The sequence below is a fragment of the Lynx rufus genome, unplaced genomic scaffold (assembly GCF_022079265.1).
Source record: "Lynx rufus isolate CCGP_SWC_20201006 ecotype Redwood Valley unplaced genomic scaffold, mLynRuf1.p SCAF_4, whole genome shotgun sequence".
Lineage (NCBI taxonomy): Eukaryota > Metazoa > Chordata > Mammalia > Carnivora > Felidae > Lynx > Lynx rufus.
Genome location: NW_025814856.1, coordinates 106,137,233 through 106,162,765, shown reverse-complemented (window position 1 = coordinate 106,162,765; position 25,533 = coordinate 106,137,233). Strand labels below are relative to the sequence as shown.

At 34.6% G+C, this 25,533-nt stretch overlaps 1 protein-coding gene across 1 annotated transcript in view; it reads left to right on the top strand.

Moving 5' to 3' along the window:
• The window catches only part of VWDE (von Willebrand factor D and EGF domains), an 85,852-nt gene that overhangs the window by 22,454 nt on the left and 37,865 nt on the right, over positions 1–25,533 (top strand). The window contains exons 5-16 of the mRNA XM_047095231.1: positions 3,226–3,473; positions 4,031–4,120; positions 5,860–6,004; positions 8,591–8,808; positions 9,099–9,172; positions 10,598–10,868; positions 11,375–11,583; positions 12,003–12,964; positions 15,215–15,351; positions 19,023–19,178; positions 19,303–19,407; positions 21,233–21,347. Of these exons, the coding sequence (XP_046951187.1) occupies positions 3,226–3,473; positions 4,031–4,120; positions 5,860–6,004; positions 8,591–8,808; positions 9,099–9,172; positions 10,598–10,868; positions 11,375–11,583; positions 12,003–12,964; positions 15,215–15,351; positions 19,023–19,178; positions 19,303–19,407; positions 21,233–21,347 (2,730 nt within the window). The remainder of the gene's footprint in view (positions 1–3,225; positions 3,474–4,030; positions 4,121–5,859; positions 6,005–8,590; positions 8,809–9,098; positions 9,173–10,597; positions 10,869–11,374; positions 11,584–12,002; positions 12,965–15,214; positions 15,352–19,022; positions 19,179–19,302; positions 19,408–21,232; positions 21,348–25,533) is intronic.

Below are 25,533 nucleotides of genomic sequence, written 5' to 3'. Positions count from 1 at the left end.
CTCAACAATTCCATTTTCAAAAGTCTAGCTTATAGAAATATTTAAAGAAGCATGTAAGTACTCTCTTTAAAACAGCATTTTTCTAATAATATGAAAAACTAAATTTCAAGTATACAATAACTGCTGATGATTCAATATTTTTGGTGTACCCATGATAAAATATTCTATAAACAATATTAAAATTCAGGAATACATTCTTTGATATTAGTAAATATTAATAGCATACTGTAGTTAAGAAATCAAAATATGTAGCACAATCTCATTTTTATTTTCTGAAAGCGATTGCATTTGTACCAAATAATTCTTGAAAGATAAACATCAAAAATGTTAATGGTACTCGTAATTTTTCTCCTCCTTCAAATCTGTATTTTTTGTATTTTCTAAATTAAATTTTTAGAAGTTGTTTACACACTAAAAAAATCCTATGTCAGTATTTCTTAAAATAACTCTAAATAGATCGTCTAATAAATTTATGATATCTACTTAAAGGATGAGAAGAGATTAAAACTATTATTGAAACCTTAGCGTTTTGTGGGATATATTGGTCAAGTATATTGATGATGGTATGAGAATATAATAAATGAATATGGGATTGTTGATATATAATTAACTAAGGTGTTTGATAAAATAAACCATAATGACAAAAAACAAATCAGGATATATTATATAATATTTAGATACCAGTTCTAAAAATTAATATGTTTTGCCTTTGAAAACTACCCTTATAATAATGCTCAAAATAAGGGGTGCTTGGGTGGCTCTGTCAGTTAAGGATTTGACTCTTGATTTTGGCTCAGATCATGATCTCACAGTTGGGAGGTCAAACCCCAACATGGGCTCTATGCTGGGTGTGGAAGCTGCTTAATAGTCTTCTTCCCCCTTGCTCTCTGCCCCTTCCTCACTTGCACTCTCTCTCAAAAAACAAAATAATAGCACTCAAAGTAAATCCCTCTGAGTTGTTTTTCTATGTTCTATTCCAATTGTAAATGGATTTTCCAGCTCCTTTTTCTACTGTTCTTTAAACAAGTTATTATTTTATCTGAAAGTCTCAGTTTAATTAAACACTGTGATTTAAGTTCTTAAGAGAACAAAATAATATCCCTAATAATAGTAATATTAAACATAAAGTATATTTGTTATACTTTATATATAACCTGCATAATAGGTTTGGATTATCTTTCTCATATACATATATTATAGTGAAATCGCTTTTCTTTTCTGAATAAGCAATAAATTTAAGCTATGTATGTATGTTGTACAGAAGGCTTACGCAATTATTGGAAAAAAATGCTATACAAAATCATACACAATCTGGGGAGATAACCCTTGAATGGAAATATTGAATCAAAAGTCAACAGCTTCAGGATAAAGTAGAGAATATGTTAACATATCCAGCAACTGTTAATATCAGAATTGACAAAAAGATACAAGCAGAAATAATTTATCTTTTGTTTTTGCAAACTTTTCTTTTAAATATATGTTGACAAAGTTTCTTTCATCTACAATGTTGTGAGCAATGATCTGTTTTTTCACCCAGATAGTTGATGCCATTTAAAATAGTGATTCAAAATTTTAATTTTCATGAATTATTTTCTTTTCAGTTATCTGTCATCTCTTACTCTAAATAATCATTTCCATAGATAGTTCTTCCCTGTTTGGAAATAAGTTGAACTTCTTTTTCCTAATTTATGTGAGAGGAAATTTTCCCTCATATATAATTTTTTTAAAAACCAAGGTACTAAAGAGTAGTCTATTATTTCTTTCAAATGTGAACATAATGATTTGACCTCATGTTTAAGATGTTTGGCAAGGTATTTGTTACTTAGATTAGGAGTGCCTGGGTGGCTCAGTTAATCATCCAACTCTTGATTTTGGCTCAGGTCATGGCCTCATAGTTTGTGAAATCAAGCCCCGAGTTAGGCTCTGTGCTGACAACACGGACCCTGCTTGGTACTCTCTCTGCCCCTTCCCTGCTTGCGTGTTCTCTCTCTCTTTCTCTTTCTCTCTCTCTCTCAAAAAAAAAAAAATATATATTTATTACTCAGATTATTTTGAAAAAAATTCATTTGCTACTCGGATTTTGTAATTGAATATCTAACAAAATAGCAAGTTAAAATATCTTAAAATACACAAGGTTATTTTTTCCCTTATATTTAGGTTAGAATTCCTCAGAGTTTTCAAAAATCTATGAGAGGACTAAAAAAATTACTTTTGCAACTATTGTAAAATGACCATGTATATCCTAAAAAAAATTTGTACATTTTAGCACATGTTTTAAATCTTGTAAAATTTATCACTTAGATATTTTTCTCTTTTCTAAAACAAAGGAAATTTAAAAAACTCATTTAGAAACATTTTAGATCCCTAAATTTAATCTTACGAATGACCAGAGATGAAAATTGCAAAATCTCCCCAAGTTCCTAGAGAAAATTTCAAACATTTTTAACATCAGAAAAATTAAAAGAGTAAGACTGTTGTTTAACACCTGATGTATTTCACTCAACAGTTTAATCAGTCCCGTAATGAGCTGCTCTTTCAACCCAGAGTAATGATGGGTTGAGTTATAAGAGGAAAATAGTAAGCCTTTTAAGTTTACATTATAATGACTTTTTTTTTATTTTAAAATGTTTATTTTTGAGAGAGAGAGAGAGGAAGCAGGGGAGGGGCAGAGAGAGAGGAAGACAGAATCCGAAGCAGGCTCCAGGCTCTAAGCTGTCAGCACAGAGCCCGACGCAGGGCTGGAACTCACAAACCGCAAGATCATGACCTGAGCAGAACGAAGCTGGACATTCAACCGACTGAGCCACCCAGGCACCCATATAAATGACTACTTTTTAAGCAAGAAATTATAACGTAAAAAAACCTTAATTTTATTTCTTTGTTCAATCTTTTAGAAAGGGAAATCTTTCATAAATCACTTCGAAGGAGGTGAATTACTTTTATGCTCAAGAGCTAGACTTTTTTCAAGGGTAGACACATCCAAAGTACATTAATATAAGCTTGATGAGCTGATAAGTTTCTCTGCTATCAATATTTCTGTGATTATTGGGTCAAAAATAAAAATGTGCTGCTTTGTTGATTGCTAGATAATAGTTATCTTTCTGAATGTATTTTAATTTTCTTAATATAAATCCCTGAGCCACAGTCTCCATGAGCTTTCTGCTTGTCATTATCCATTCTTTAAGATGCCTGATTGATGACAGATTATGCATTTTTTCCCCTCAGGTCAGCGGTTTGTCTCAGTGCCACCACCGCCCCCAGGAAGGCCAGAAGTTGTGGTGGAGCTGATTGAATCCAGGCTTTTCTGTAGGTGTGCTTTTGATGTTTCCCCTACAAGCACTTCGGTGGGATTTCTCATAACTTGGTCTAGGCTTTCTTCTCAAGAAATCAAAGAGGAGCTGAAGCAAGAGACCACAGTTCAGGCATTCTCTCTTTTAGAGCTGGATGGAATAAATCTCAGACTCGGAGATAGGGTATGTTCACATTTTTTTTTTCTTTTTGTGAATGTATTGATTTTAAAAAATGAGTTTTTTAACATATCCTAAAAATACCTTCATCCCCAGAATACCAAGCACTAATGTTTTTCTTTTTCTTTTTTCCTTGGCAATTGTGCCAACTCAAATGATATTGGATGAGTCAGTATCTTAATGACTACATATGAATATCTGCTGTTACCATTTGCTGAATTATCAATGAACCCTTATAACTTGATGCCTCTTTCTGGTTTTAAAATGATATGTTTTTATTCTTGAAAAATATTTTTATTTTTTTAATGATGATGTCACTTATCCACTTTTAAATATATCTTAAATACAAAGTCTACAACACTTTGATTTATGTTGAGGTTTGAATAGGTAATATTTTTAAATTGTGGAATTTTTCTCGATTTTCAAGCAAGTTTTCAAATTGTTTAGCTTCTTATTATCTTTTATGCACAATCTACTATAAGTTAAGTACTTAATTACAATAGTTTACACATATTTTCTCCATAATTGCATTGCTAAATGATTATTCATAACTGTGTTCATAGATATTCTGTAGTGCTTCCATCTTTTTGTTGGAGAATCCACATGTACAAAGCTTAGCCATCGAAAGCCAAGAATTTTTTGCAGGCATTAAGGTATGTAGCCACGGGGATGGATCAGAAAGATTACTTCTCTATCACTGTGTTTTCTATACTGTGATCTGTGGATGCTGGTTCCAAGACCTCATCACAGACTGAACACTGAGATCCGAGAGTCTATATTCTTGAAAAATTACCCAAATAATTCTAATGCACAACACTGTTCGAGGGCCCCTGTTAATGAACTAAAATTGGAATATACTTGCATATTTTTTGAGAAATAGCTCAAATTAGAATAAAAGTGGGGCACTTGGGTAGCTCGTCAGTTAAATGTCTGACTTTGGCTCAGGTCATGATCTTACACTTCATGAACTGGAGCCCTGCATCGGGCTCTCCACTGACATTGTGGAGCCTGCTTAGAATTCTCTCTCCCTCTCTTTCTCTCTGTCCCTCCCGAATTTGTGCTCTCTCTCTCTTTCTCTCTCACTGTCAAAATAATTAACTTAAAAAAATTAAAAATGAAGGCTTTATTCCCATAATTCATTCTATCACATGTCTAAAAGTTAGATTATTGATATTTAGTTAGCATGTAGGTCGGAAGACAAGTACCAGGTCAGGTACTGGAGCCTCTGACTAGAGTAAAATTGACCCAGAAATCTGGGCTCTATGAACTGTGAAGATGGAGGTAACTACACAAGGCAATGTCTGTGGTCACTGCTGGTATCATGGGAGGTCCAAGCACAGGATCTGCTGCTATTACAGCAGATGAGCAGTCATCCAGGGAATCCAGAAGTGGTGGAATGAATGGGGCAATATCATGAGGTCTAGGCAGACAGGCACTGTACACCCCCTGTGGTCTCAGCCACAGGACTGGAGTTTGACCTGGACTCATCTCTAGTTCAAGGACAAGATGAGACAATCAATAGATTGTGTGAATAGGACTCATAATAGATTGTGAGAGCCAAGACAAAAACTGGTCTGGAGAAAGTCCATTTATACACAGTAGGAACCAAGGAAGGAGTGAGAAGAGTAACCATGTTGTCAGAAGAGTATAATCACAGTAGGAGGAGAGAAGAGTTCATACCTCGGGGAGGCAGAACCTTTGGATCTCCATTGGTGAACACTCAGCAAAAAACATCCGGGTCATTGGTCAGCCCCCAGGAGATGTTTCTAATTAGGCTAGTAGGGAGCTAGCCAAGAATTCAGACGGAGTAAAAACTTCCTGCCTCAAAAAAGGATTGGCCCATGAACTGGGATGGGACCAGTCCTAGACTTCAGTAGTTAGTAATCCAACTAAGGAAGACAGAGGCTGCAACATAAGCTTGAGATATTTGAGGTGACAATGATATTTTGATTTATATATGCAAAAATACTTAGATTTCTAACTTATGTTAAGGGTGATATTAATCTCTCAGAATAAACACACTCATTTGTGAGTCAGTAAATGTTAACAAACAAATGAAAGAATATAGGCTTCTCTCTGTCTGTGCCCATTCCCCAGTGCCCATCCCAGAACCAGAATCATCAAGGCAGACTTCTACCAGACTGCCTACCATGTTGGGGAACCAAATTATCCCTCAGCTCAGGGCAGTACAGTGACTCCATGTACTCTGCTATGTGCTAATGTTTTTAAAGATTTGGTTTTAATTGATCTTATTAAATTGAAAATTTGAGGGCTTAAGTTATTACTCCCAGCTTATTTAGCAAAATAGGAGCTGTTAAGAAGAATGCTCTTGTAAAATTTTATCTTAGGAATAAATTCTATTTTGATATGACTACATATTTTCTTATACCAGTTACACCCTGAATTAAGCACTATATCAGAAGATGGGAAAGAATATCGCCTGAAGATAGAGAGCACAGTACCTGTCATTTGTTCTGAATTCAGTGAGCTTGACCAGGAATGCAAAATCTCGTTAAAACTGAAAACTGTTGATCAAGGTAATACACTAAATTCACTTAATTTTATTACTGGATTTCAAATAATAATTAACGCTTTTTTTTTCTTCTAGAAAAAGTCACTGGAGAGTATGCATATAATGAATTATGTTGTGTGTTTACACCAAATTATAGCTCAGCCATATTAATGATATGGGTCCATATTGTTGACTGTCAAAACAATCTATGTTGTAATTCACATTTATCCCTCCTGGGCTCATAGCATGTATTAAAAAAAAAAAAAACAGTGATGAACAACTCCTCATCATCATCTTTTTCTTCCTCCTTTTCATTCTCGTCCTCCCACTCACTTTTTTCTTTGCTTTGTTTTCAGAGATGGAGAGACAAACTGCTCTTTAAGATTTTCCAAATATCCCTAACTAGGGAGGTATGATATGTTATATTAACATAAATTCAAGCTTATGCAACATGGGTCTCCTAATACAGTCTTTATACTTCTCTCCTTAATGTAAGCTTGTGTTTGAGAACTTTTGTTATAAAATTCTATTTAAATTACAAATTACATAGATTGTGTGATGCATGGCTGCACATATGTCACTGTCACAGCCATATAGGGAGAGATGAAATTCTCCCAAAGGACACGATAGATTATGAGAGGACAAAGCATGGATGGCGGTGATTGGGTTTAGTTGAATTCTGTTTCTCCCCCTAAGACTCTGAGGTAGAAAACAAAGCACATAAGAGATATATAAATTAGAATATGACTTTTAAGAGAGATTCTGTTTACATACCTTTTCACCATAGGACATAAAATTTTATGTAATAAATACACCAAATACGATGTGTTTAGGTCTTCAGGTCTCTATTATACCTAATTAAATCAGAGAAGCAAAGGATAAAAATGTTTGAAGAGGGAGTCCCATGGGAATGATACACCCAGAAAAGAGATGGACGTACAAATAGAGAGAAGCATTGGGAGATGCTGTCTCAAGACAGGTGACAGTAAACAGGCTTAGGTAATAAATGCCCAGCCACTCATTCAGATTTCAGGAGCATTGTGAGCAACACTGTGTTTTGAAATTCAGCACAGAAATATGCAATCAAACCCTCTCTCTCAGACTGTTTGACATAATTTTACTTCAAACTATGTGTGAAAAGTATATTTGGTAAATTTTACTACAGCTTATGGGGGAAAATAGGAAGAGGATGATGTTAATATGACCCTTTTCAAACTTGTGTCAGGCAGAGATTTTCTTCAGCTGCAAGTATACTTTAAACTATATTTGTGTGCTCTCAATTCTTGCAGCAAGAAAGGCATTATTATAATAATACAAAAGCAATATATATCTATATTTTAGGAGTTTGCATGTCCCTGCTATTTGTCGGTTAAAAATAATTTCCCTTTTTTTCTGGAGGAGAATTTCTGGATTTCATTCTGGATTTGCTTCATCTTATCTTTTTTAAGTGTATTTTCATTACATATCTACTTCCATAGAGCTCAAGTGGGTATCTCTTAGTGTATTTCCACAACTACTATGCTGCTTTTTCACAGGCTTACAGAGAGCAATACTTGGCCCTCATACCATGGACCAGGGGAAATGATGTCAGGGGTTATATCCAAGCCAGATATATTCCATAGTGACTTTAGGGAGCCAGCTAAAAATTTGGATGTTTCTGTTATTTTTTATGTGCATAATAACAGTATGCATTTCCATGGGAAAAATGCATAAAGAGGAACTTTTTTTTCAGTAATTTTGAATCTAGTGCAGTGTCCTACATCAGGCCAATATAATTTTACACCTGAAAATCGTGTGGAAGAAAAGACGATACAAAGTTTTCAACAACAGCTACTTTTTTCTAGATCTCAGAAGGATTTTGTAATTACTAATGAGATATGATAGCAGACTTCCCTTGTTACCGGTTTTTGAAATAATCTATCCTTTTTGTTTACTTACACAAATTCCTGAAGTTCCTTTCTCTCTTCTGTTACTATTTTTTTTTTCTAAATTATTGTTTTCTGTCCTTTTTTTCCATAGGAAAGGAAGCTTCTCAAGGTTCTGAATATATTGAGACATTTGGGAGATAAAAAGCAATAGAGAGTTTATTACTTGTGTGGAATTACTTAATTTACTTTAATTTTTCTATTTTTAAGTTGATGATCCAATAATCATCTGTACTAATAACCATTGCTATCACTCAACGATGGATAGAACATGAGTACAAACCCTATGAAATATTACAGATATATCTGGACCCAAGGCACAGTTGTTAGGCAGAAAGACATCAAACTTTGCTTTTTGGTGGTGAAATTATGATTTTTTTGCACAAACAATAAATTTTATATATTGCTTTGAATTTTATGAAGGTGCATATGGATTTATAACCTTATTGAAAATAGTACTATGTATACATATATATTGAAGTTGATTAATTACTTATAAAAATCAAATAGAGTTCAATACCTTTAGACAAAATTTACACATTCAGACAAAATTACAACCATATTTTTTAAATAAGAGAAAATGAGAATAATATCTTGATTCAATTTTCCATGTTAATCAAGTTATTACATGCTTTTGTTGGTATATTTCCTTACAAAAATTCTCAATGTATTTTTTCACAAAATAGGTACAGAACAGCTAGGTTTAAACTTAGCACTGTCTTCCTGTCACGTGGACCTTCACCAGACATCATCCTGTGCTAATGGATCCTGTAACCATGCTTTTGTGTCCTACACTGCTGTAACAGATTTTTCTCGAGACGGAGATAGAATCACAAACATTGTAGTGGAACCTATAGTTAATGAGGATTTCCTGTGGAACAGCTACATTCCAGACAGCATCCAGGTTGACAAATTTTTGTAATTTGAAGCTTTAAAAAAGCTTTATTGAAGCTTTAAATGATTGAAGCTTCACAATTGAAGCTTTAAAAAAGATATATTTATTTGAGCAATACATCTCATAAACGTTTCATTTCAAAATTACTTAATAAGTTTTTTCCATTTTAAATGATTCAGTTTTCTATAACTATGATAAAAGCAATTATTTGAAAATTCATTGAGATTGCTAAGCTATTTATTGTATGTCACTAAATACAATTAATGATAATATTTACCAAAAATATCTTTGCTTTTAAGATCAAAGTAAAGGATGTCCCAACTGCTTACTGCTATTCATTTACTGACCCACATATAATTACATTTGATGGCAGGTAATTTCCTGAAAGTTTTTTTCTTTTAATAGTTTTTGCTTCTTTTGGAATTTGCTGTTGTTTTGTTTCTAGTCCTATTCACTGAAAGATTAGAAAGGAAGGCATGTATAGATAACAATGGCTTGTTTCAAAATACTGATTTATTTGTGTGAAATGTTTTTGCCTTAAACTTTAGCCTTTGGTAAATATACAGATTTGTAGTGAGTCTGTATTTGTAAAAATGAAGATTCTTACAAATATGAATAGTCATTTTAATTTGATCATTCAGTTATTTTTAATAATGATTAAAATATTTGCTCTAGAGATATTTACTATATTGCATTTCTGCAAGATACTGAAATAATCTTTTTGGTTTAGGCAAGATGATTAAACTAACACATAATTATTTAAAAAGCTAAACACTTCTAAAAAACTAAACACTTCTAATTCATGACAATGATACTCAGGGGGGAAACTATTGTGGCTATCATAAATACCTAAATATCTGCTTCTAGAATGCAAATAAAATGGGCTAAATGGCCAAAAAGTAATCTAAGCTATCTTGCTATTAATATCTGCCTATAAGGATTTAAACTCAGTTTATACTCTTCTGGGGAATATGTGATTTTAAGATGTCCCTAAGAAAATTTTAAGAACACCTCTTTGGTGAGTCAAAATTTTCTTCATGATATAAGGTAATTTATTCTTTTTAAGATTTTTTCTTTTTAATTTTTTGGGGGGAGGGTATTTATTTTTGAGAGAGAGAGACACACGGAGTGCAAATGTGGAGGGGCAGAGAGAGTGGAAGACACAGAATCTGAAGCGGGCTCCAGGCTCTGACCTGTCAGCACAGAGCCCAATGTGGGCCTCGAACTCATAAACGGTGCATTCAGACCTGAGCTGCAGTCAGACGCTTAACTGACTGAGCCACCAAGGGACCCTTCTTTTTAAGATATTTTTAATGTCATCATTGTCCGTAAAATTATTCAATATGAACAAATAGAGATAGAAATCCTCCATAGCAAGTGATACTCCAAAAGTTTGAACAAGTATTAAAAAGTTGTAGAAATTGATCCCACCTTCAAGAATCCTTTATGGTTATGATGAAAACTTAAAAATTTTAGTGGAAAAACCTCCAAGAATAGTGGGATTGATTTAATCAGCTATAATTCAACAAGATTAATTGTGCAAGGAGTGACAATCCCTGTTCTAAATGCTGGGGGTGTGGCAGGGCATAAAACAAATGTGCCCTCTCTCATGCAGCTTACTTCTATAAAGCAAAAGAGAGATATGCATGATTAATAAGTAAAATGCATAGTGTATCTGAGTAAACTTATAATAAGTAAGTAAACTTATAAATAAGTTTAACACACATTGTTTGTGCTTAATGTATTATTGTGGTATTTTATACCAATTCTTAACGCAGTTGATTTTTATTAATGCCAGGGTATATGATAATTTCAAGACTGGAACATTTGTGCTTTATAAGAGTATGTCACGTGATTTTGAAGTCCATGTACGCCAGTGGGACTGTGGAAGCCTTCACTATCCTGTGTCCTGTAACTGCGGGTTTGTTGCCAAAGAAGAAGGTGATATAGTTACTTTTGATATGTGCAGTGGCCAGCTACATGAATCACAGCCATATTTATCTGTAAAGAGCCAAGATGCAACCAGCAATATCAAGATAAGTGAATCTTACTTAGGAAGAAAAGTCACAGTATGTATGATTCTTCACGGTTGAAAGTATTTTTCCTTTTTTTTCCTACAGATTTTGGATTGATTTCTGAACTTGTTTTCATCTCTATTAAATTAAGAGTTATCTTTTTTTTTTGCATTAGGGTTTTTTTCCCCCTAAATAAAGCTTTAGGGGAAGGATCTAAGAAGGAATAATACCTTTTTTCAATTTTCCGTACACATTTAGACACAACATAGTTAAGTCTTTGTCAAATCTAAGCAGCCTTATTTTAAGATTTCAGTATGCTAACTTGGTAAGTTATTCCTAAAAAAATATTTTTCACAGTGCCTAATAAATCATATATTAGGGATTAAATATATAGTTAAGAATAAATATTCAGGAATAGTTAGAAATACAGAGTTTTCATTCTTGCATCAAGATATATTGAACATATATAAATAAATTCAACACACTGTTTTGTATTTAATGTATTTAATGTGTTATTTTATACCAACTCTTAATGCAGTTGATTTATTTCTGTATTGCAGATCTGGTTTTCTTCTGGAGCATTTATCCGTGCTGATCTTAGTGAGTGGGGCATGAGTTTAACAATCCGAGCCCCTAGCTTAGACTATAGAAACACTTTGGGACTTTGTGGCACCTTTGATGAAAACCCAGAAAATGATTTCCATAATAAAAATGGAACCAAAATTAGTTCAACTTTTAATGATTGTGTTGCTTTTATTAATGAATGGAGGTGAGAAAGTAAATTATTTTCATTTGTTATTGTATTCATGTTAGAGTTTAAGTGAGGGTGACATGGGGGTGCCTGGGTGGCTCAGTCACTAAAGCATCTGATTTCATCTCAGGTCATGATCTCGCGTTTTGTGAGTTCTAGCCCCTCATTGGGCTCTGTGCTGACAGCTCGGAGCCTGGAGCCTGCTTTGGATTCTGTGTCTCCCCCTCTCTGTGCCCCTCCCATGCTCATGCTCTGTTTCTCTCTGTCTCTCAATAAGAAATAAACATTTAAAAAAATAAAAATAAATAAATGAATGGTGACACAGTATTCTGCGGGTTTTTGTTTTTGTTTTTTTTGTTTGCTTGTTTTTCAACACATTACTGAGAAAAAAATGTTCTTGTCCAAATTACTATTCTTTTCTCTTTTGCACTTGGAAGGATTTTGCCAGGGAAAAGCATGTTTGACACAATGCCAATTTCTCCGCCATCACCTGGAAAACAATCCTATTGTAGCTGCTCACTGACTAATTCATTATATCCTTCTGATCACCTGGACAGTGTTTCTCAACCAGAGATTGTTTCAGGTTGCAGAGATCTCAAACATGTCAAATTCTCTTTCCTGATACCAGAACTAGATGTCACCTCTGAATATATTAATTCAGAAGCTCTTACCAGAGGGATAAATGAGTATGCATTTGAAGAAAGTAATTTGAATTTCTTTCCTCAAGAAAAAAAGCATGTGAACCTAACCAAACTGGATTTAGATTTACAAACACATCCTGGAAATGAAAAACAAGAGACACCAAACACTTCGGACAATGGGAAACAGACCCAGGACCAGGGTAGCCGCAGCCAAGAGATGAGGTGGGATCCACAAAACAGATGGAAACGGCAAAACATAAATTATGAGTTTCTTCCTATGTTTGCTTTACGAAGTCTCAGCCAAAGTGACCTAGAAGAATTCACTTATTTCTTCCCTGAGGACCATTCTGAGGATGTCCACCAAGAGTTTGTCCCTACGTGGCCCACACCCTCTGGACTCACTGAATACAGCACCTTGGCACTGTGCCAGCAGACTCTTGGTAACTCCAGCATAGGAAGACACTGTCTTGCCTTTCTGGGCAAGAGCCTAGACAGTGCTATAGATATGTGCATTAAGGATGTTCTCCTAAAAGATGATCTTAGCTGGACAGAAGCAGCTGTGGCTCTTTTAGAAAATGAATGTGAAAGGAGAATTTTGGAAGAGGGGAAATACAACACAGAAGAATATGGCAAGTCAATTGAAGACGTTCTCTCAGTGCTAAAATGCCCCAATTTATGCAGTGGCAATGGGCAGTGTATGGAATGGGGATGTGTATGTTCCCCAGGCTTTAGTTCCTATGATTGCAGTGATTCCCATGGTGAGTAAGTACCCTCCAACTTTGATACTGTGTATGTTATTTGATTATGAAAACTTATTTGTTCTCTTTTACCTTCTGTATTTTGACAGGGTTCCTTCAGATTATGTTGGGAAAAGAATGTAAATTATATTAAGCAATACTATTAGTAATAATTTTTCCAAAGTGTCTCATCTTACTTATAGTGAAAGCTGGGGTACTGATAATAGCCTATAAAGCACAATATGTTCAGGCACACCAAATATCTTCAAACTCATCCCCTACAACTAAAACCCTCACTTATTTTACTCCACCCACTTTGGTTTCTGTAACACTAGGTTCTCTTGACCTCAGGGCCTTTGCATACAGTTCATCCCTCTACTAGTAGAGAATCACTATTTCTCTAGAACTTACATTCAGTGTATTTTGAGTACTGTGTTTATAATATTTTACTAATTATACCAATTTGCTTAATATTTTCTCTAACCCATCTACGTGGCACAAACTATTTTGTATCTCAGTATATAAGAGAAAGAAATTTCTAAAAGTCAATTGGATTTCATTAGCTATTAAACCAGTAACTCCCGATTTTCCTTCTACCCCCACCATCCTGCCCTTTTCCATCTCAGTAAATGTAAACTTCACTCCTCTGATTGTTCATGTTAAAAACTTGTAGTCATTTTGGCTTCTCATTTTTTTTTCATGCCTCGTGTTTTAGTAGCAAATCCAGCTCTAGATGTGAAGAATTTCATCTCTTTCCCTGCAATAACTTAGTCCAAGCTACTATTATATCTCACCTGGATTATTATAGATTCTCTCAAAGTTTATTTTGCATATAACAGCTAAAGAGATCCCTTTGAAATGATAGTGAGATCACAGAACTCTTGCTTAAATGCCTCTAATGGCTCTCTCTCTCTCCTTCCGAGTAAAATCCACATTCCCTACCATGGTCTAGAAGACCCTATGCAGTCTGAGCCTCCTCTCTCACTGAACTCATCTACCATTCTCTCCGTAGTTCACTGCTCCCCAGTGTTCTTGAGTGGTTGCTTTGCTGGTTGTCAAAGAGGCCAAGCCTGCTCCCACCTCAGGACCTTTGAATTTACTTTCCCTTTCACGGGAGCATTCTTCCAATTCATAGATTCCTGATCAACTTCCTTCCCTTCTCTGTTCAAATATCATATTATTTCAGACTTCTCTCAAAGTCTTTCAAAATAAAGTAGTTTTCTTCACACAATCACATAGTCTTTATCTCACTTAATATAGTTAGTACATATGTTTTCTCCATAGTCTTGAAAACATTTGTGTGATACACTTTATATTTATTTTTCATTTTTTTTGTCCTCCCATATTTGAATGTAAATTATATGAAGGCAGGAACTTGTTCTCTTTACATAGAGAAACCTAGTATTCAGTACCTAGAATAACATCTGGAAAAGTAGAAATTCTTCAGTAAGCATTTGTTGAATATGAAAGAATAAACAAATGTTTTTTTTTAATTTCCATAAGCATTTTTAGTGTTCTGAGTATACAATTTATGATTTTATATTCTCCTGCTAGTAAAGTTATATTCATTTACATTTTGCCAGTACTTAGAGGACTCAGTTACTTTCATATGCTGCATTTATCTATTTTGACAACCAGATCTTGCTGGTACAGATGATGTGTGATCTTACCAAGACCAGAACCAAAGATATAACTGTGAAAATCAGTTAACTCTGACTACTAGGAGAATTTTTTTCTCCTGTGATTGAAAGTACACTTAAGATAATTGGGACATGTAAGATAGCAATAATAAATAAAAACATTAATAACATTTTCATTTTCATAAAATTTTGATAATTCTTCTGTTTAAATTAAGATTTTTTTAAAATATTAATACGTTACATTGCTAATTACACTATTTTATTGCAGAAGTATTTTTCTATAACCCACCTCTATGGCACAAACCAAAATGGCAAAAACAAAACACAGGCCATTGTAGTAGTAATTTTCTAATACTTGTAAATAATTGGTATTAATCATTATTAAAACATCAATTAAATCTGTGTATTTGGGCACTGGTAGTATCTTTAATGCTGTTGTTATTGGCTTGATGGTAAGTAACACTTTTTTAAATACCAGGTTACTCTTAATATTTAATAGTTTAATTAAGGTACTTATACTTGGTTAGACTTCAAAATATTATTTTCCATATGCTTTTAATTTGGACCTTGCAAATAATTAGTTTATTTTTATGGATTTTTGTCCATTTTGTTTTATCATTTTTGTCCAAAGACAAGGCTCCTGAAATTATAGGACTTGGGAATGCTGGATTCTGTAATATTCAAAAATATAATTGTATGACAGTGAGAGTGTTTGGTCAAGGCTTCAAAGAATTACCTTCAACTAAATGTGAAGTTACTAAACTGCAGGTATGTTAATTATAGTGTTGAAGAACAATTAAGTTTATGAGTTATTCAGATTAATTTTTTCTTGGATTAATTTGGTCTATCAGTTAACAACATAATCCCAAAGGATGTCAAATCCGCAGAGAGCTCAATAAGAATATGGTTACATTGCTTAACCTTAAAGTTTCTTTCCTATTCATTAACCATATTAAAATATTTTCTATAATTTTTATTGCAGTATTGGCTCATATTCCAGTCATAATAAGAAATTAAAGTAATATTAAGCTTGATATGTAAGCTTCTGCATTTATTAAAATGTAAAACCACAACAAATAGAGATCATTTTTGCCCAAGACAAATCTGTATGACTTAGGGGATGTAGAGATATGAACAATTCCCTTTTACCAAACAAAAAGTGAAGATTAATTGCACTCATCCTTTATATTTCCCTTACTATGGATTTCAAAATAAAAATAGTGTTTTTCTTTCTTGGGGCTACAAATGACAGACGTAATCACTCAGTTTGAACATTGCTATATCAAGCTATATCTTATTTTGATATTATTTATCATCAATCATTGGTCTTCCTTTTCTTTATTCAAGTGGATTTTTATTTTAAGGAAATCCCTTTGAAAATACTGGGGTAAGCTGAAAACTTAAAACAGAAAATCACATTTTAGCATTCTTTATACTTTTTCTCTAAATTGCTAAAGCTAAATGTGATCCTGGGATTGAGAATTTAAGGAGGAAATAACTTTTGTGTCTGTCTTTTTCAAAGAATTATACAAGAAAAATATTCTTGTTTCAGGATTTTTTGAGTAGAGCTTTTCTAAATGAGCCATGAAATATTTTAATCCCAATGAAAAAATAAGACACACAATGGAAAATGAAATGTATGCATAATTTTATTCACTTCAGTATTCCTCAAGAGACTAGACATTATACTCTTTGTGGCAGAATAAATCAAATGACATCACAGTACAATTAAGTTATTTGCCAAAAAGTTTTATAGGTTTGTATTCTCTTGGAAAGTACATTTTGTACTTACTTTCAGATGTATTATTTGCTGTGATATTTATTCTCATACGACTTTTTCTAAATATCTGACAAATAAAGAGCACACTATGAAATTCTCTAACACACTATACAGAACTAGAGAAAGAAAATATATATGTTCACTAGCCAGCGCCAAACTTACTTATATTTTTGCACCCTGTTCAGGATGTTTATTTCATTTGTAATACCATTCAGTTTATTTTTGAATATTTGTATTCCACTTTAAATTTCCTCCACAGTTTAGTTGATTTTAGTTATTTACTTATTTGGAAAGTAAGCAAAAAAATCATGGTTCTGAGAGTTGGTGCTGTACGGAAGATACACACAGAAAAATATCACTGTCTTTTCATCTATACTGCTCTGTCCATTACCCTTTCTTTCCATTCCATTCCCATCTATCCCTGGAGGTATCCACTCTCATTATTTTCTGGTTTGTCCTTACTGCATTTCTTTTGCACAAAGGAACAGATGAATCCCTTCTTTTATTACATGAAAGGTAGCATATTATGGCTGTTCTTTTCTACTTTTGCAATAATAATTTTACACGTTTTTATCTGGAGATCCAAGCACCCAATCCTTTCTTTCACTCTCTGCCTCTCCGAAAAGCAGCCAGAACTTTACAGAATCCAGTTTTTAAATAGTTGTAAGATTAAATTCAAGTAGCTTTCCTAGAAATGAATGGTCCTTTGTGATCCAGCTCCTGTCTATTTTTGTAACCTTGAACCGCCTGCATACACTATACTAAAATCTCATGCTGTCTCATGCATCCCTCCCTTTTCACTTGCTACTCCCTCCAGCCTCACTGAAGTGTAGTCTCTCCAGTTCTGCTCCAGGTGTCCAAACGGCAGTCTCCTCTTCTACTTTCAGGGAGAAAAGCCTCCCTTGACCGTGATAGACACAATGGATTCTTTCTCTTTCACTGAACTTAACTTGAATCTTGGTTATAGCAGTATTAAAATTGTTTTGTCTGTCCTTTCCTCTGTGATCTTTCTTCATCGGGAAATTCTCAGCACATGTAGGTACTCTCAAAATATTGATGAATGGAAAATAAATATAACTCCGTTTATTCCTTATTTGGGGTTGGCTTCTCCAAACAGGAGGGGAAATGATTTCTGGACTTGGCTGGAATCTTGTTTCAATACACGAAACCCTGTATCCATCTAAGTGTCCTTATCATGACTGCTCTGAGACACTGTTGTCAGTCCCCCTCCGCTAGAGGGAAACCACTGATCTGTTTAGCCAGACTATACATACCCCCCTCAAACATGGAGATTTGTACTGTGGCCTACTCCTTCAATCCTCAGATCTTAAGATACTTCCCGCTAGCCACAGATGAGCATGTTCTTACCTTCCTTTCCTTCTCCTGCAGACTCACAATATTGAAGCATCAACATGGTCCTTGACCATTTCTGAACAATTGAAAACATTATACAGTTATAAACTTAAAAGAAAAATCTAAGTCAAAATATTGGCAATAAAATATATCCTTTTAGCTTTCTATGTAGTTACCAGTACCTAGAAAATTCTTCTGGCTTTTCCTCTTTAGATCATTTTAATACTAAATACATTTTAATACTAAATGTATTTAGTACATTTAGTAATTTAATACATTTAATACCAATACATTTTAATACTAAAAAATTATACTTTAAGTGTAGATTAAATATAATATGCCACTGAGTTATTAAATAGAGTAAACCAGTTAGAATTTAGTTTCAAGTTATATAGATTCATTTGAATTACCTTAATCAAAAATAGGATTTATTATTAAGGTAGTGTGTTTTTCACAAAATCAGGATAAGAATGTAATTGCTGAATTCTCAGGAACAACTTGAATTTGGGACTTGAACACCACGAAGACTCAGTATATCTGAACTTGTGTGTGTGTGTGTGTGTGTGTGTGTGTGTGTGTGTGTGTGTATCTGTCTGTCTCAGTTCTGCTTTTCTCTGTGCGCTTCATTTTTCCCTTTTACTATATACTAGCCTCCTACACATAGTGAAAAATACAGCCACCCACATCTCCATTACTTTTTATCGTGCACGTGAAGCTACCAGAAGCATGCTGGCCCAGTATCCCCTCTGGTATAAAGTGGAAACATTCCAAATAATCAAAGCATTGACTCAGCTTAGATACACCCCCAGAGCAATCAAGCATAGCCAGGAAGATGGGTCATGTAAAAACATGAGAAGGTCCTAGGAACCATATGGATGAAGGACCGAAAGAGCAATTTCAAGTAAAAGTAGAAGTTTAAGAACTTTTGCAGAAGAAATGAGAGAGTTTCTGGGCAGAAAATCAAACCACTGTGTGTCAGCTACATAGTCAAATGTGTTTCCTCTTGCTACAAAACTCATTACTTGGCGATTCATTATACATGACCAATATTGATAACTTCTTTGATTTACACCTATAAGAAATGCATGAGGCATTAGAACCAGTTTACGTCTAATTAAGGTATATATGGTTTTCATTATTCTGGATAAAATTCACTATTGATGTCAGTTTTATTACTTCATTCATTATATATTCCATTATGCTAGCCATGCATTTTTTAAGATTTATATTTTGATTATATGTAGTTTATTAGCAAGGAATTTCCATAATTAAACAGAAGTTAATTGCTTTCTTATTATGCCTTTAGTATAATAGCAGTAAATGGGTCCTTGGAAAAGCTGTCTACACGCATATTGTTTTTCAAAATAGCAGAACTATTGATTGTCAGCTGCCCCCTGATGTTCAGCAGTCTGATACCTTAGATCTGATGGGTGAGAAGCCAATTGCGAAGTGGCAGTTAAAGGTAAAAAAGAAAAGATAGTCTCATATTTATTAATAAAGTAAATATTTATGTATTAAAATTTCATAATGAATTTATGAAGCCACATTTAGAACAAATTATCTTATTATAAAACTACGTCTTACAGGTATCTAATGATGGTTACAGGTTCAGTAATCCCAAAATAATGATCATCTATGATGGGGCTTGTCAACTTTGCGGTCTCTATGGAAAAGACTCATGTACTATAAAGGTAAGCAGTTTTTCACTTATTTTCACATTTACATGGTAAGTATTTTCATTTCCCATGCTATTGGCATATTAAAGGCATATTAGTTTTTTTCACCTTCATATCAGAAATACTAATAGAGAAAAGCCTTCCTCAAGTTTATATGAGGTTAACTGAAATTGTTACTCTGCCAGTAACTCTTGGTGAAATGGCAAGGAGATTTCTACCTCTAATGTTTTCAAGTGGCTGGTTATTTATTTCTTAAAAAAAAAAAATTAAAAGGGGAGGTTCAGATTGAATTTTAACTCCTACTACATTCCTTTTAAAAAGTAATAAAGATTTTCCAGTTATATGTCTCTCTGCTCGCGCCTAATCTTCTTTGTGGCAAATGACATGCATTTTGATAGAGCTTGTAAAATGTGTAAGGCTACCACTTTTATAGGGAGTTTGTGTGTGTGTGTGTGTGTGTGTGTGTGTGTGTGTGTGTGTGGCAAATAAATTCATTGAACCATGCAATTATCTACTTAAGAGATTACAGAACACCCCAGCCTGAGCTGCATCCTCACAGCCACACCCTCTTAATCTATGTGCAGTCTGTTGGGTTTATCACCATATCTTTCTCATATGCCAGTTGCTGATTTAATACATACCATGGCAGTAATATTACTTGGCTATTCAAAATTGAGAAGCATATCAAATATTTATGTAGATAAAAATGAAAAGTATCATTATTTTGAATTTTAAATCTTTTTTTTTCCCTTGAGATTAGCAATTAGATCATGTCAGTAAAAAGTTTCTGGGGTTTTTAAATTATTTTTTTAATTTTTTTAATGTTTTATTTAGTTTTTGAGGGAGAGAGAGAGAGAGAGAGAGAGCGCACAAGCAGGGGAGGGACAGAAAGAGATGGAGACACAGAATCTGAAGCAGGCTCCATTATCTGAGCTGCTAGCACAAAGCCCAATGCGGGATTCGAACTCAAACCACAAGATGACCTGAGCTGAATTCAGATGCTCAACAGACTGAGCCACCCAAGTGCCCCAGAAGTTTCTGTTTTTACAAAGTTGTTTGATTTTTATTTTCCCCTAAATATTCTGTTTCCACATGTCTTACAGTAAGTACTTTTAAAACTTTGTAATTCAAAATTGTTTTACATTGTTGCGACTGTTCTGTTCTTATTTTTGTGCAGTGTTCCAAGTGACATCAAAGGAGATTACATTAAATGAGCAGAGCTTATATATGCTGAACAAAATTTGGTCTTCTTCCCAGGTTGAAAATTATTGCTACATTTAAAATTATTTTTTTGCAGATCAGCCTCTCTTTCCACTATTTTGTATAAGGATATCCATTGTCAAGTGTGGATCATTATGCCAAGGTTCTGGTTCAGTTTTGCTCTGTTCAGAGGACATAGTGGGATCCTAGAGGAAGGGAAAATAGCTATAAACGAATATGTTTCTATAAGATGAGCAAGGGGAAAAATTGTTTCATTTCTTTATAAATAGAGCACTTCCAGCCTGACTTAGCAGTAAGAAAGACCAGAAGAAAAGACAGATTGTCTCCCATGTTATTTATAAGCTAAAATTCTACACAGAGATACAGCTATATGTATTTTCTTATTCCTTCCCTATTGATCAGTTCCACGGGCAATTACACAAAAAGGAAATGATTTGTTTTCTAACACACATTTATGATTAGAACACATGAAAAAATGTTTCCTAATCAAAACGGACTTATAACATGCTTACCCTGGAATGATCAACATATATGATGCTATCTTTCTATGTACATTTTTTCCTAAACACTAACTACAACGATATCCTAATTGCTTTCCTCTTTTTAAAACTTCCATTAGGAAAATGTTTGCATTATCGATGGGCTCTGCTACACTGAAGGAGATAAAAATCCTACCAGCCCTTGTTTGATTTGTAGACCAAAAATTTCAAAATTTACTTGGTCATTTTTAGAAAGTAAGTTATTCTTTATTAATACAAATATTTCCTCTACAAGATAATTTTTAAGTGATTTTTAAGACACGAGTTACATAAATGTGTTTAAGATGAACACTGTGCTTTATTTAGCATCTTTCCTAACTGCATGATTTACTTTGCTTGAACGTAATATAAGATGACATGTTATTTTATGTAATTTCCGTGATTATACTATAATAGGGTATGGGATTTTCCTTTCAGTATTTGATCCTGAAAGCAAATGTGAATTATTAATGGAAGAAATTAGAATGATTAATTCAGCTACACACAGTTTGTACAAGTCATACAGCTACCAACAGAATGGCCACTATGTAAACACATAAAATGTCCATCAGTGAAGGTTGGCGGGTTTAGTGGAAAGAAGACATTACTTTCAGACCAAAAGCAAAGCTCTACATCCTGCTCTTAGCCTTCTTTTCTGTTTTGTGACAAGGCATTTAGCTATTTAAATTCCAAAGGCTATGCATTCATCACCTGTTAAATGAGATTATCTGGATTCAATAATCTATTAAGTGCCTTCCAGCCCTACCATTCTGGGACCTCATTAGTATAATAGTGGGTACAGATAATGTCTGGATACTTTGTTCCACCCCCAAAAAACACCCCAAATCATAGTTATGTGTCGTATAACGTCTTCACTTTCTTTTTTTTTTTCAATATATGAAGTTTATTGTCAAATTGGTTTCCATACAACACCCAGTGCTCATCCCAAAAGGTGCCCTCCTCAATACCCATCACCCACCCTCGCCTCCCTCCCACCCCCCATCAACCCTCAGTTTGTTCTCAGTTTTTAAGAGTCTCTTATGCTTTGGCTCTCTCCCACTCTAACCTCCTTTTTTTTTTTTTTTTCCCTTCCCCTCCCCCATGGGTTTCTGTTAAGTTTCTCAGGATCCACATAAAAGTGAAACCATATGGTGTCTGTCTTTCTCTCTATGGCTTATTTCACTTAGCATCACACTCTCCAGTTCCATCCACGTTGCTACAAAGGGCCATATTTCATTCTTTCTCATTGCCACATAGTACTCCATTGTGTATATAAACCACAATTTCTTTATCCATTCATCAGTTGATGGACATTTAGGCTCTTTCCACAATTTGGCTATTGTTGAGAGTGCTGCTATAAACATTGGGTACAAGTGCCCCTATGCATCAGTACTCCTGTATCCCTTGGGTAAATTCCTAGCAGTGCTACTGCTGGGTCATAGGGTAGGTCTATTTTTAATTTTTTGAGGAACCTCCACACTGTTTTCCAGAGCGGCTGCACCAATTTGCATTCCCACCAACAGTGCAAGAGGGTTCCCGTTTCTCCACCTCCTCTCCAGCATCTATAGTCTCCTGATTTGTTCATTTTGGCCACTCTGACTGGCCTGAGGTGATACCTGAGTGTGGTTTTGATTTGTATTTCCCTGATGAGGAGCGACGTTGAGAATCTTTTCATGTGCCTGTTGGTCATCCGGATGTCTTCTTTAGAGAAGTGTCTATTCATGTTTTCTGCCCATTTCTTCACTGGGTTATTTGTTTTTCGGGTGTGGAGTTTGGTGAGCTCTCTATAGATTTTGGATACTAGCCCTTTGTCCAATATGTCATTTGCAAATATCTTTTCCCATTCCGTTGATTGCCTTTTAGTTTTGTTGGTTGTTTCCTTTGCTGTGCAGAAGCTTTTTATCTTCATAAGGTCCCAGTAGTTCATTTTTGCTTTTAATTCCCTTGCCTTTGGGGATGTGTCGAGTAAGAGATTGCTACGGCTGAGGTCAGAGAGGTCTTTTCCTGCTTTCTCCTCTAGGGTTTTGATGGTTTCCTGTCTCACATTCAGGTCCTTTATCCATTTTGAGTTTATTTTTATGAATGGTGTGAGAAAGTGGTCTAGTTTCAATATTCCGCATGTTGCTGTCCAGTTCTCCCAGCACCATTTGTTAAAAAGGCTGTCTTTTTTCCATTGGATATTCTTTCCTGCTTTGTCAAAGATGAGTTGGCCATACTTTTGTGGGTCTAGTTGTTGGGTTTCTATTCTATTCCATTGGTCTATGTGTCTGTTTTTGTGCCAATACCATGCTGTCTTGAGGATTACAGCTTTGTAGTAGAGGCTAAAGTCTGGGATTGTGATGCCTCCTGCTTTGGTCTTCTTCTTCAAAATTACTTTGGCTATTCGGGGACTCTTGTGGTTCTATATGAATTTTAGGATTGCTTGTTCTAGTTTCAAGAAGAATGCTGGTGCAATTTTGATTGGGATTGCATTGAATGTGTAGATAGCTTTGGGTAGTATTGACATTTTGACAATATTTATTCTTCCAATCCATGAGAACGGAATGTTTTTCTATTTCTTTATATCTTCTTCAATTTCCTTCGTAAGCTTTCTATAGTTTTCAGCATACAGATCTTTTACATCTTTGGTTAGGTTTATTCCTAGGTATTTTATGCTTCTTGGTGCAATTGTGAATGGGATCAGTTTCTTTATTTGTCTTTCTGTTGCTTCATTATTAGTGTATAAGAATGCAACTGATTTCTGTACACTGATTTTGTATCCTGCAACTTTGCTAAATTCATGTATCAGTTCTAGCAGACTTCTGGTGGATTCTATTGGATTTTCCATGTATAATATCATATCATCTGCAAAAAGTGAAAGCTTAACTTCATTTTTGCCAATTTTGATGCCTTTGATTTCCTTTTGATGTCTGATTGCTGATGCTAGAACTTCCAACACTATGTTAAACAACAGCAGTGAGAGTGGACATCCCTGTCGTGTTCCTGATCTCAGGGAAAAAGCTCTCAGTTTTTCCCCATTGAGGATGATGTTAGCTGTGGGCTTTTCATAAATGGATTTTATGATGTTTAAGTATGTTCCTTCTATCCCGACTTAAAAACTAGGGTTTTTATAAGAAAGGTTGCTGAGATGTGCCTGGGTGGCGCAGTCGGTTGAGCGTCTGACTTCAGCCAGGTCACAATCTCTCGGTCCGGGAGTTCGAGCCCCGCGTCAGGCTCTGGGCTGATGGCTCGGAGCCTGGAGTCTGTTTCCGATTCTGTGTCTCCCTCTCTCTCTGCCCCTCCCCCGTTCATGCTCTGTCTCTCTCTGTCCCAAAAATAAATAAAAACGTTGAAAAAAAAATTAAAAAGAAAAAAAAAAGAAAGGTTGCTGAATTTTGTCAAAGGCCTTTTCTGCATTGATTGACAGGATCATATGGTTCTTCTCTTTTCTTTTATTAATGTGCTGTATCACATTGATTGATTTGCGAATGTTGAACCAGCCCTGCATCCCAGGAATGAATCCCACTTGATCATGGTGAATAATTCTTTTATATGCTGTTGTATTCGATTTGCTAGTATCTTATTGAGAACTTTTGCATCCATATTCATCAGGGATATTGGCCCGTAGTTCTCTTTTTTTACTGGGTATCTGTCTGGTTTGGGAATCAAAGTAATACTGGCTTCATAGAATGAGTCTGGAAGTTTTCCTTCCCTTTCTATTTTTTGGAATACCTTGAGAAGGATAGGTATTATCTCTGCTTTAAACGTCTGGTAGAACTCCCCTGGGAAGCCATCTGGTCCTGGACTCTTATTTGTTGGGAGATTTTTGATAACCGATTCAATTTCTTCGCTGGTTATGGGTCTGTACAAGCTTTCTATTTCCTCCTGGTTGAGTTTTGGAAGTGTGTTAGTGTTTAGGAATTTTTCCATTTCTTCCAGGTTGTCCAGTTTGTTGGCATATAATTTTTCATAGTATTCCCTGATAATTGCTTGTATCTCTGAGGGATTGGTTGTAATCATTCCATTTTCATTCATGATTTTATCTATTTGGGTCATCTCCCTTTTCTTTTTGAGAAGCCTGGCTAGAGGTTTATCAATTTTGTTTATTTTTTCAAAAAACCAACTCTTGGTTTCGTTGATCTGCTCTACAGTTTTTTTAGATTCTATATTGTTTATTTCTGCTCTGATCTTTATTATTTCTCTTCTTCTGCTGGGTTTAGGCTGCCTTTGCTGTTCTGCTTCTATTTCCTTTAGGTGTGCTGTTAGATTTTGTATTTGGGATTTTTCTTGTTTCTTGAGATAGGCCTGGATTACAATGTATTTTCCTCTCAGGACTGCCTTCGCTGCATCCCAAAGCATTTGGATTGTTGTATTTTCATTTTCATTTGTTTCCATATATTTTTTGATTTCTTCTCTAATTGCC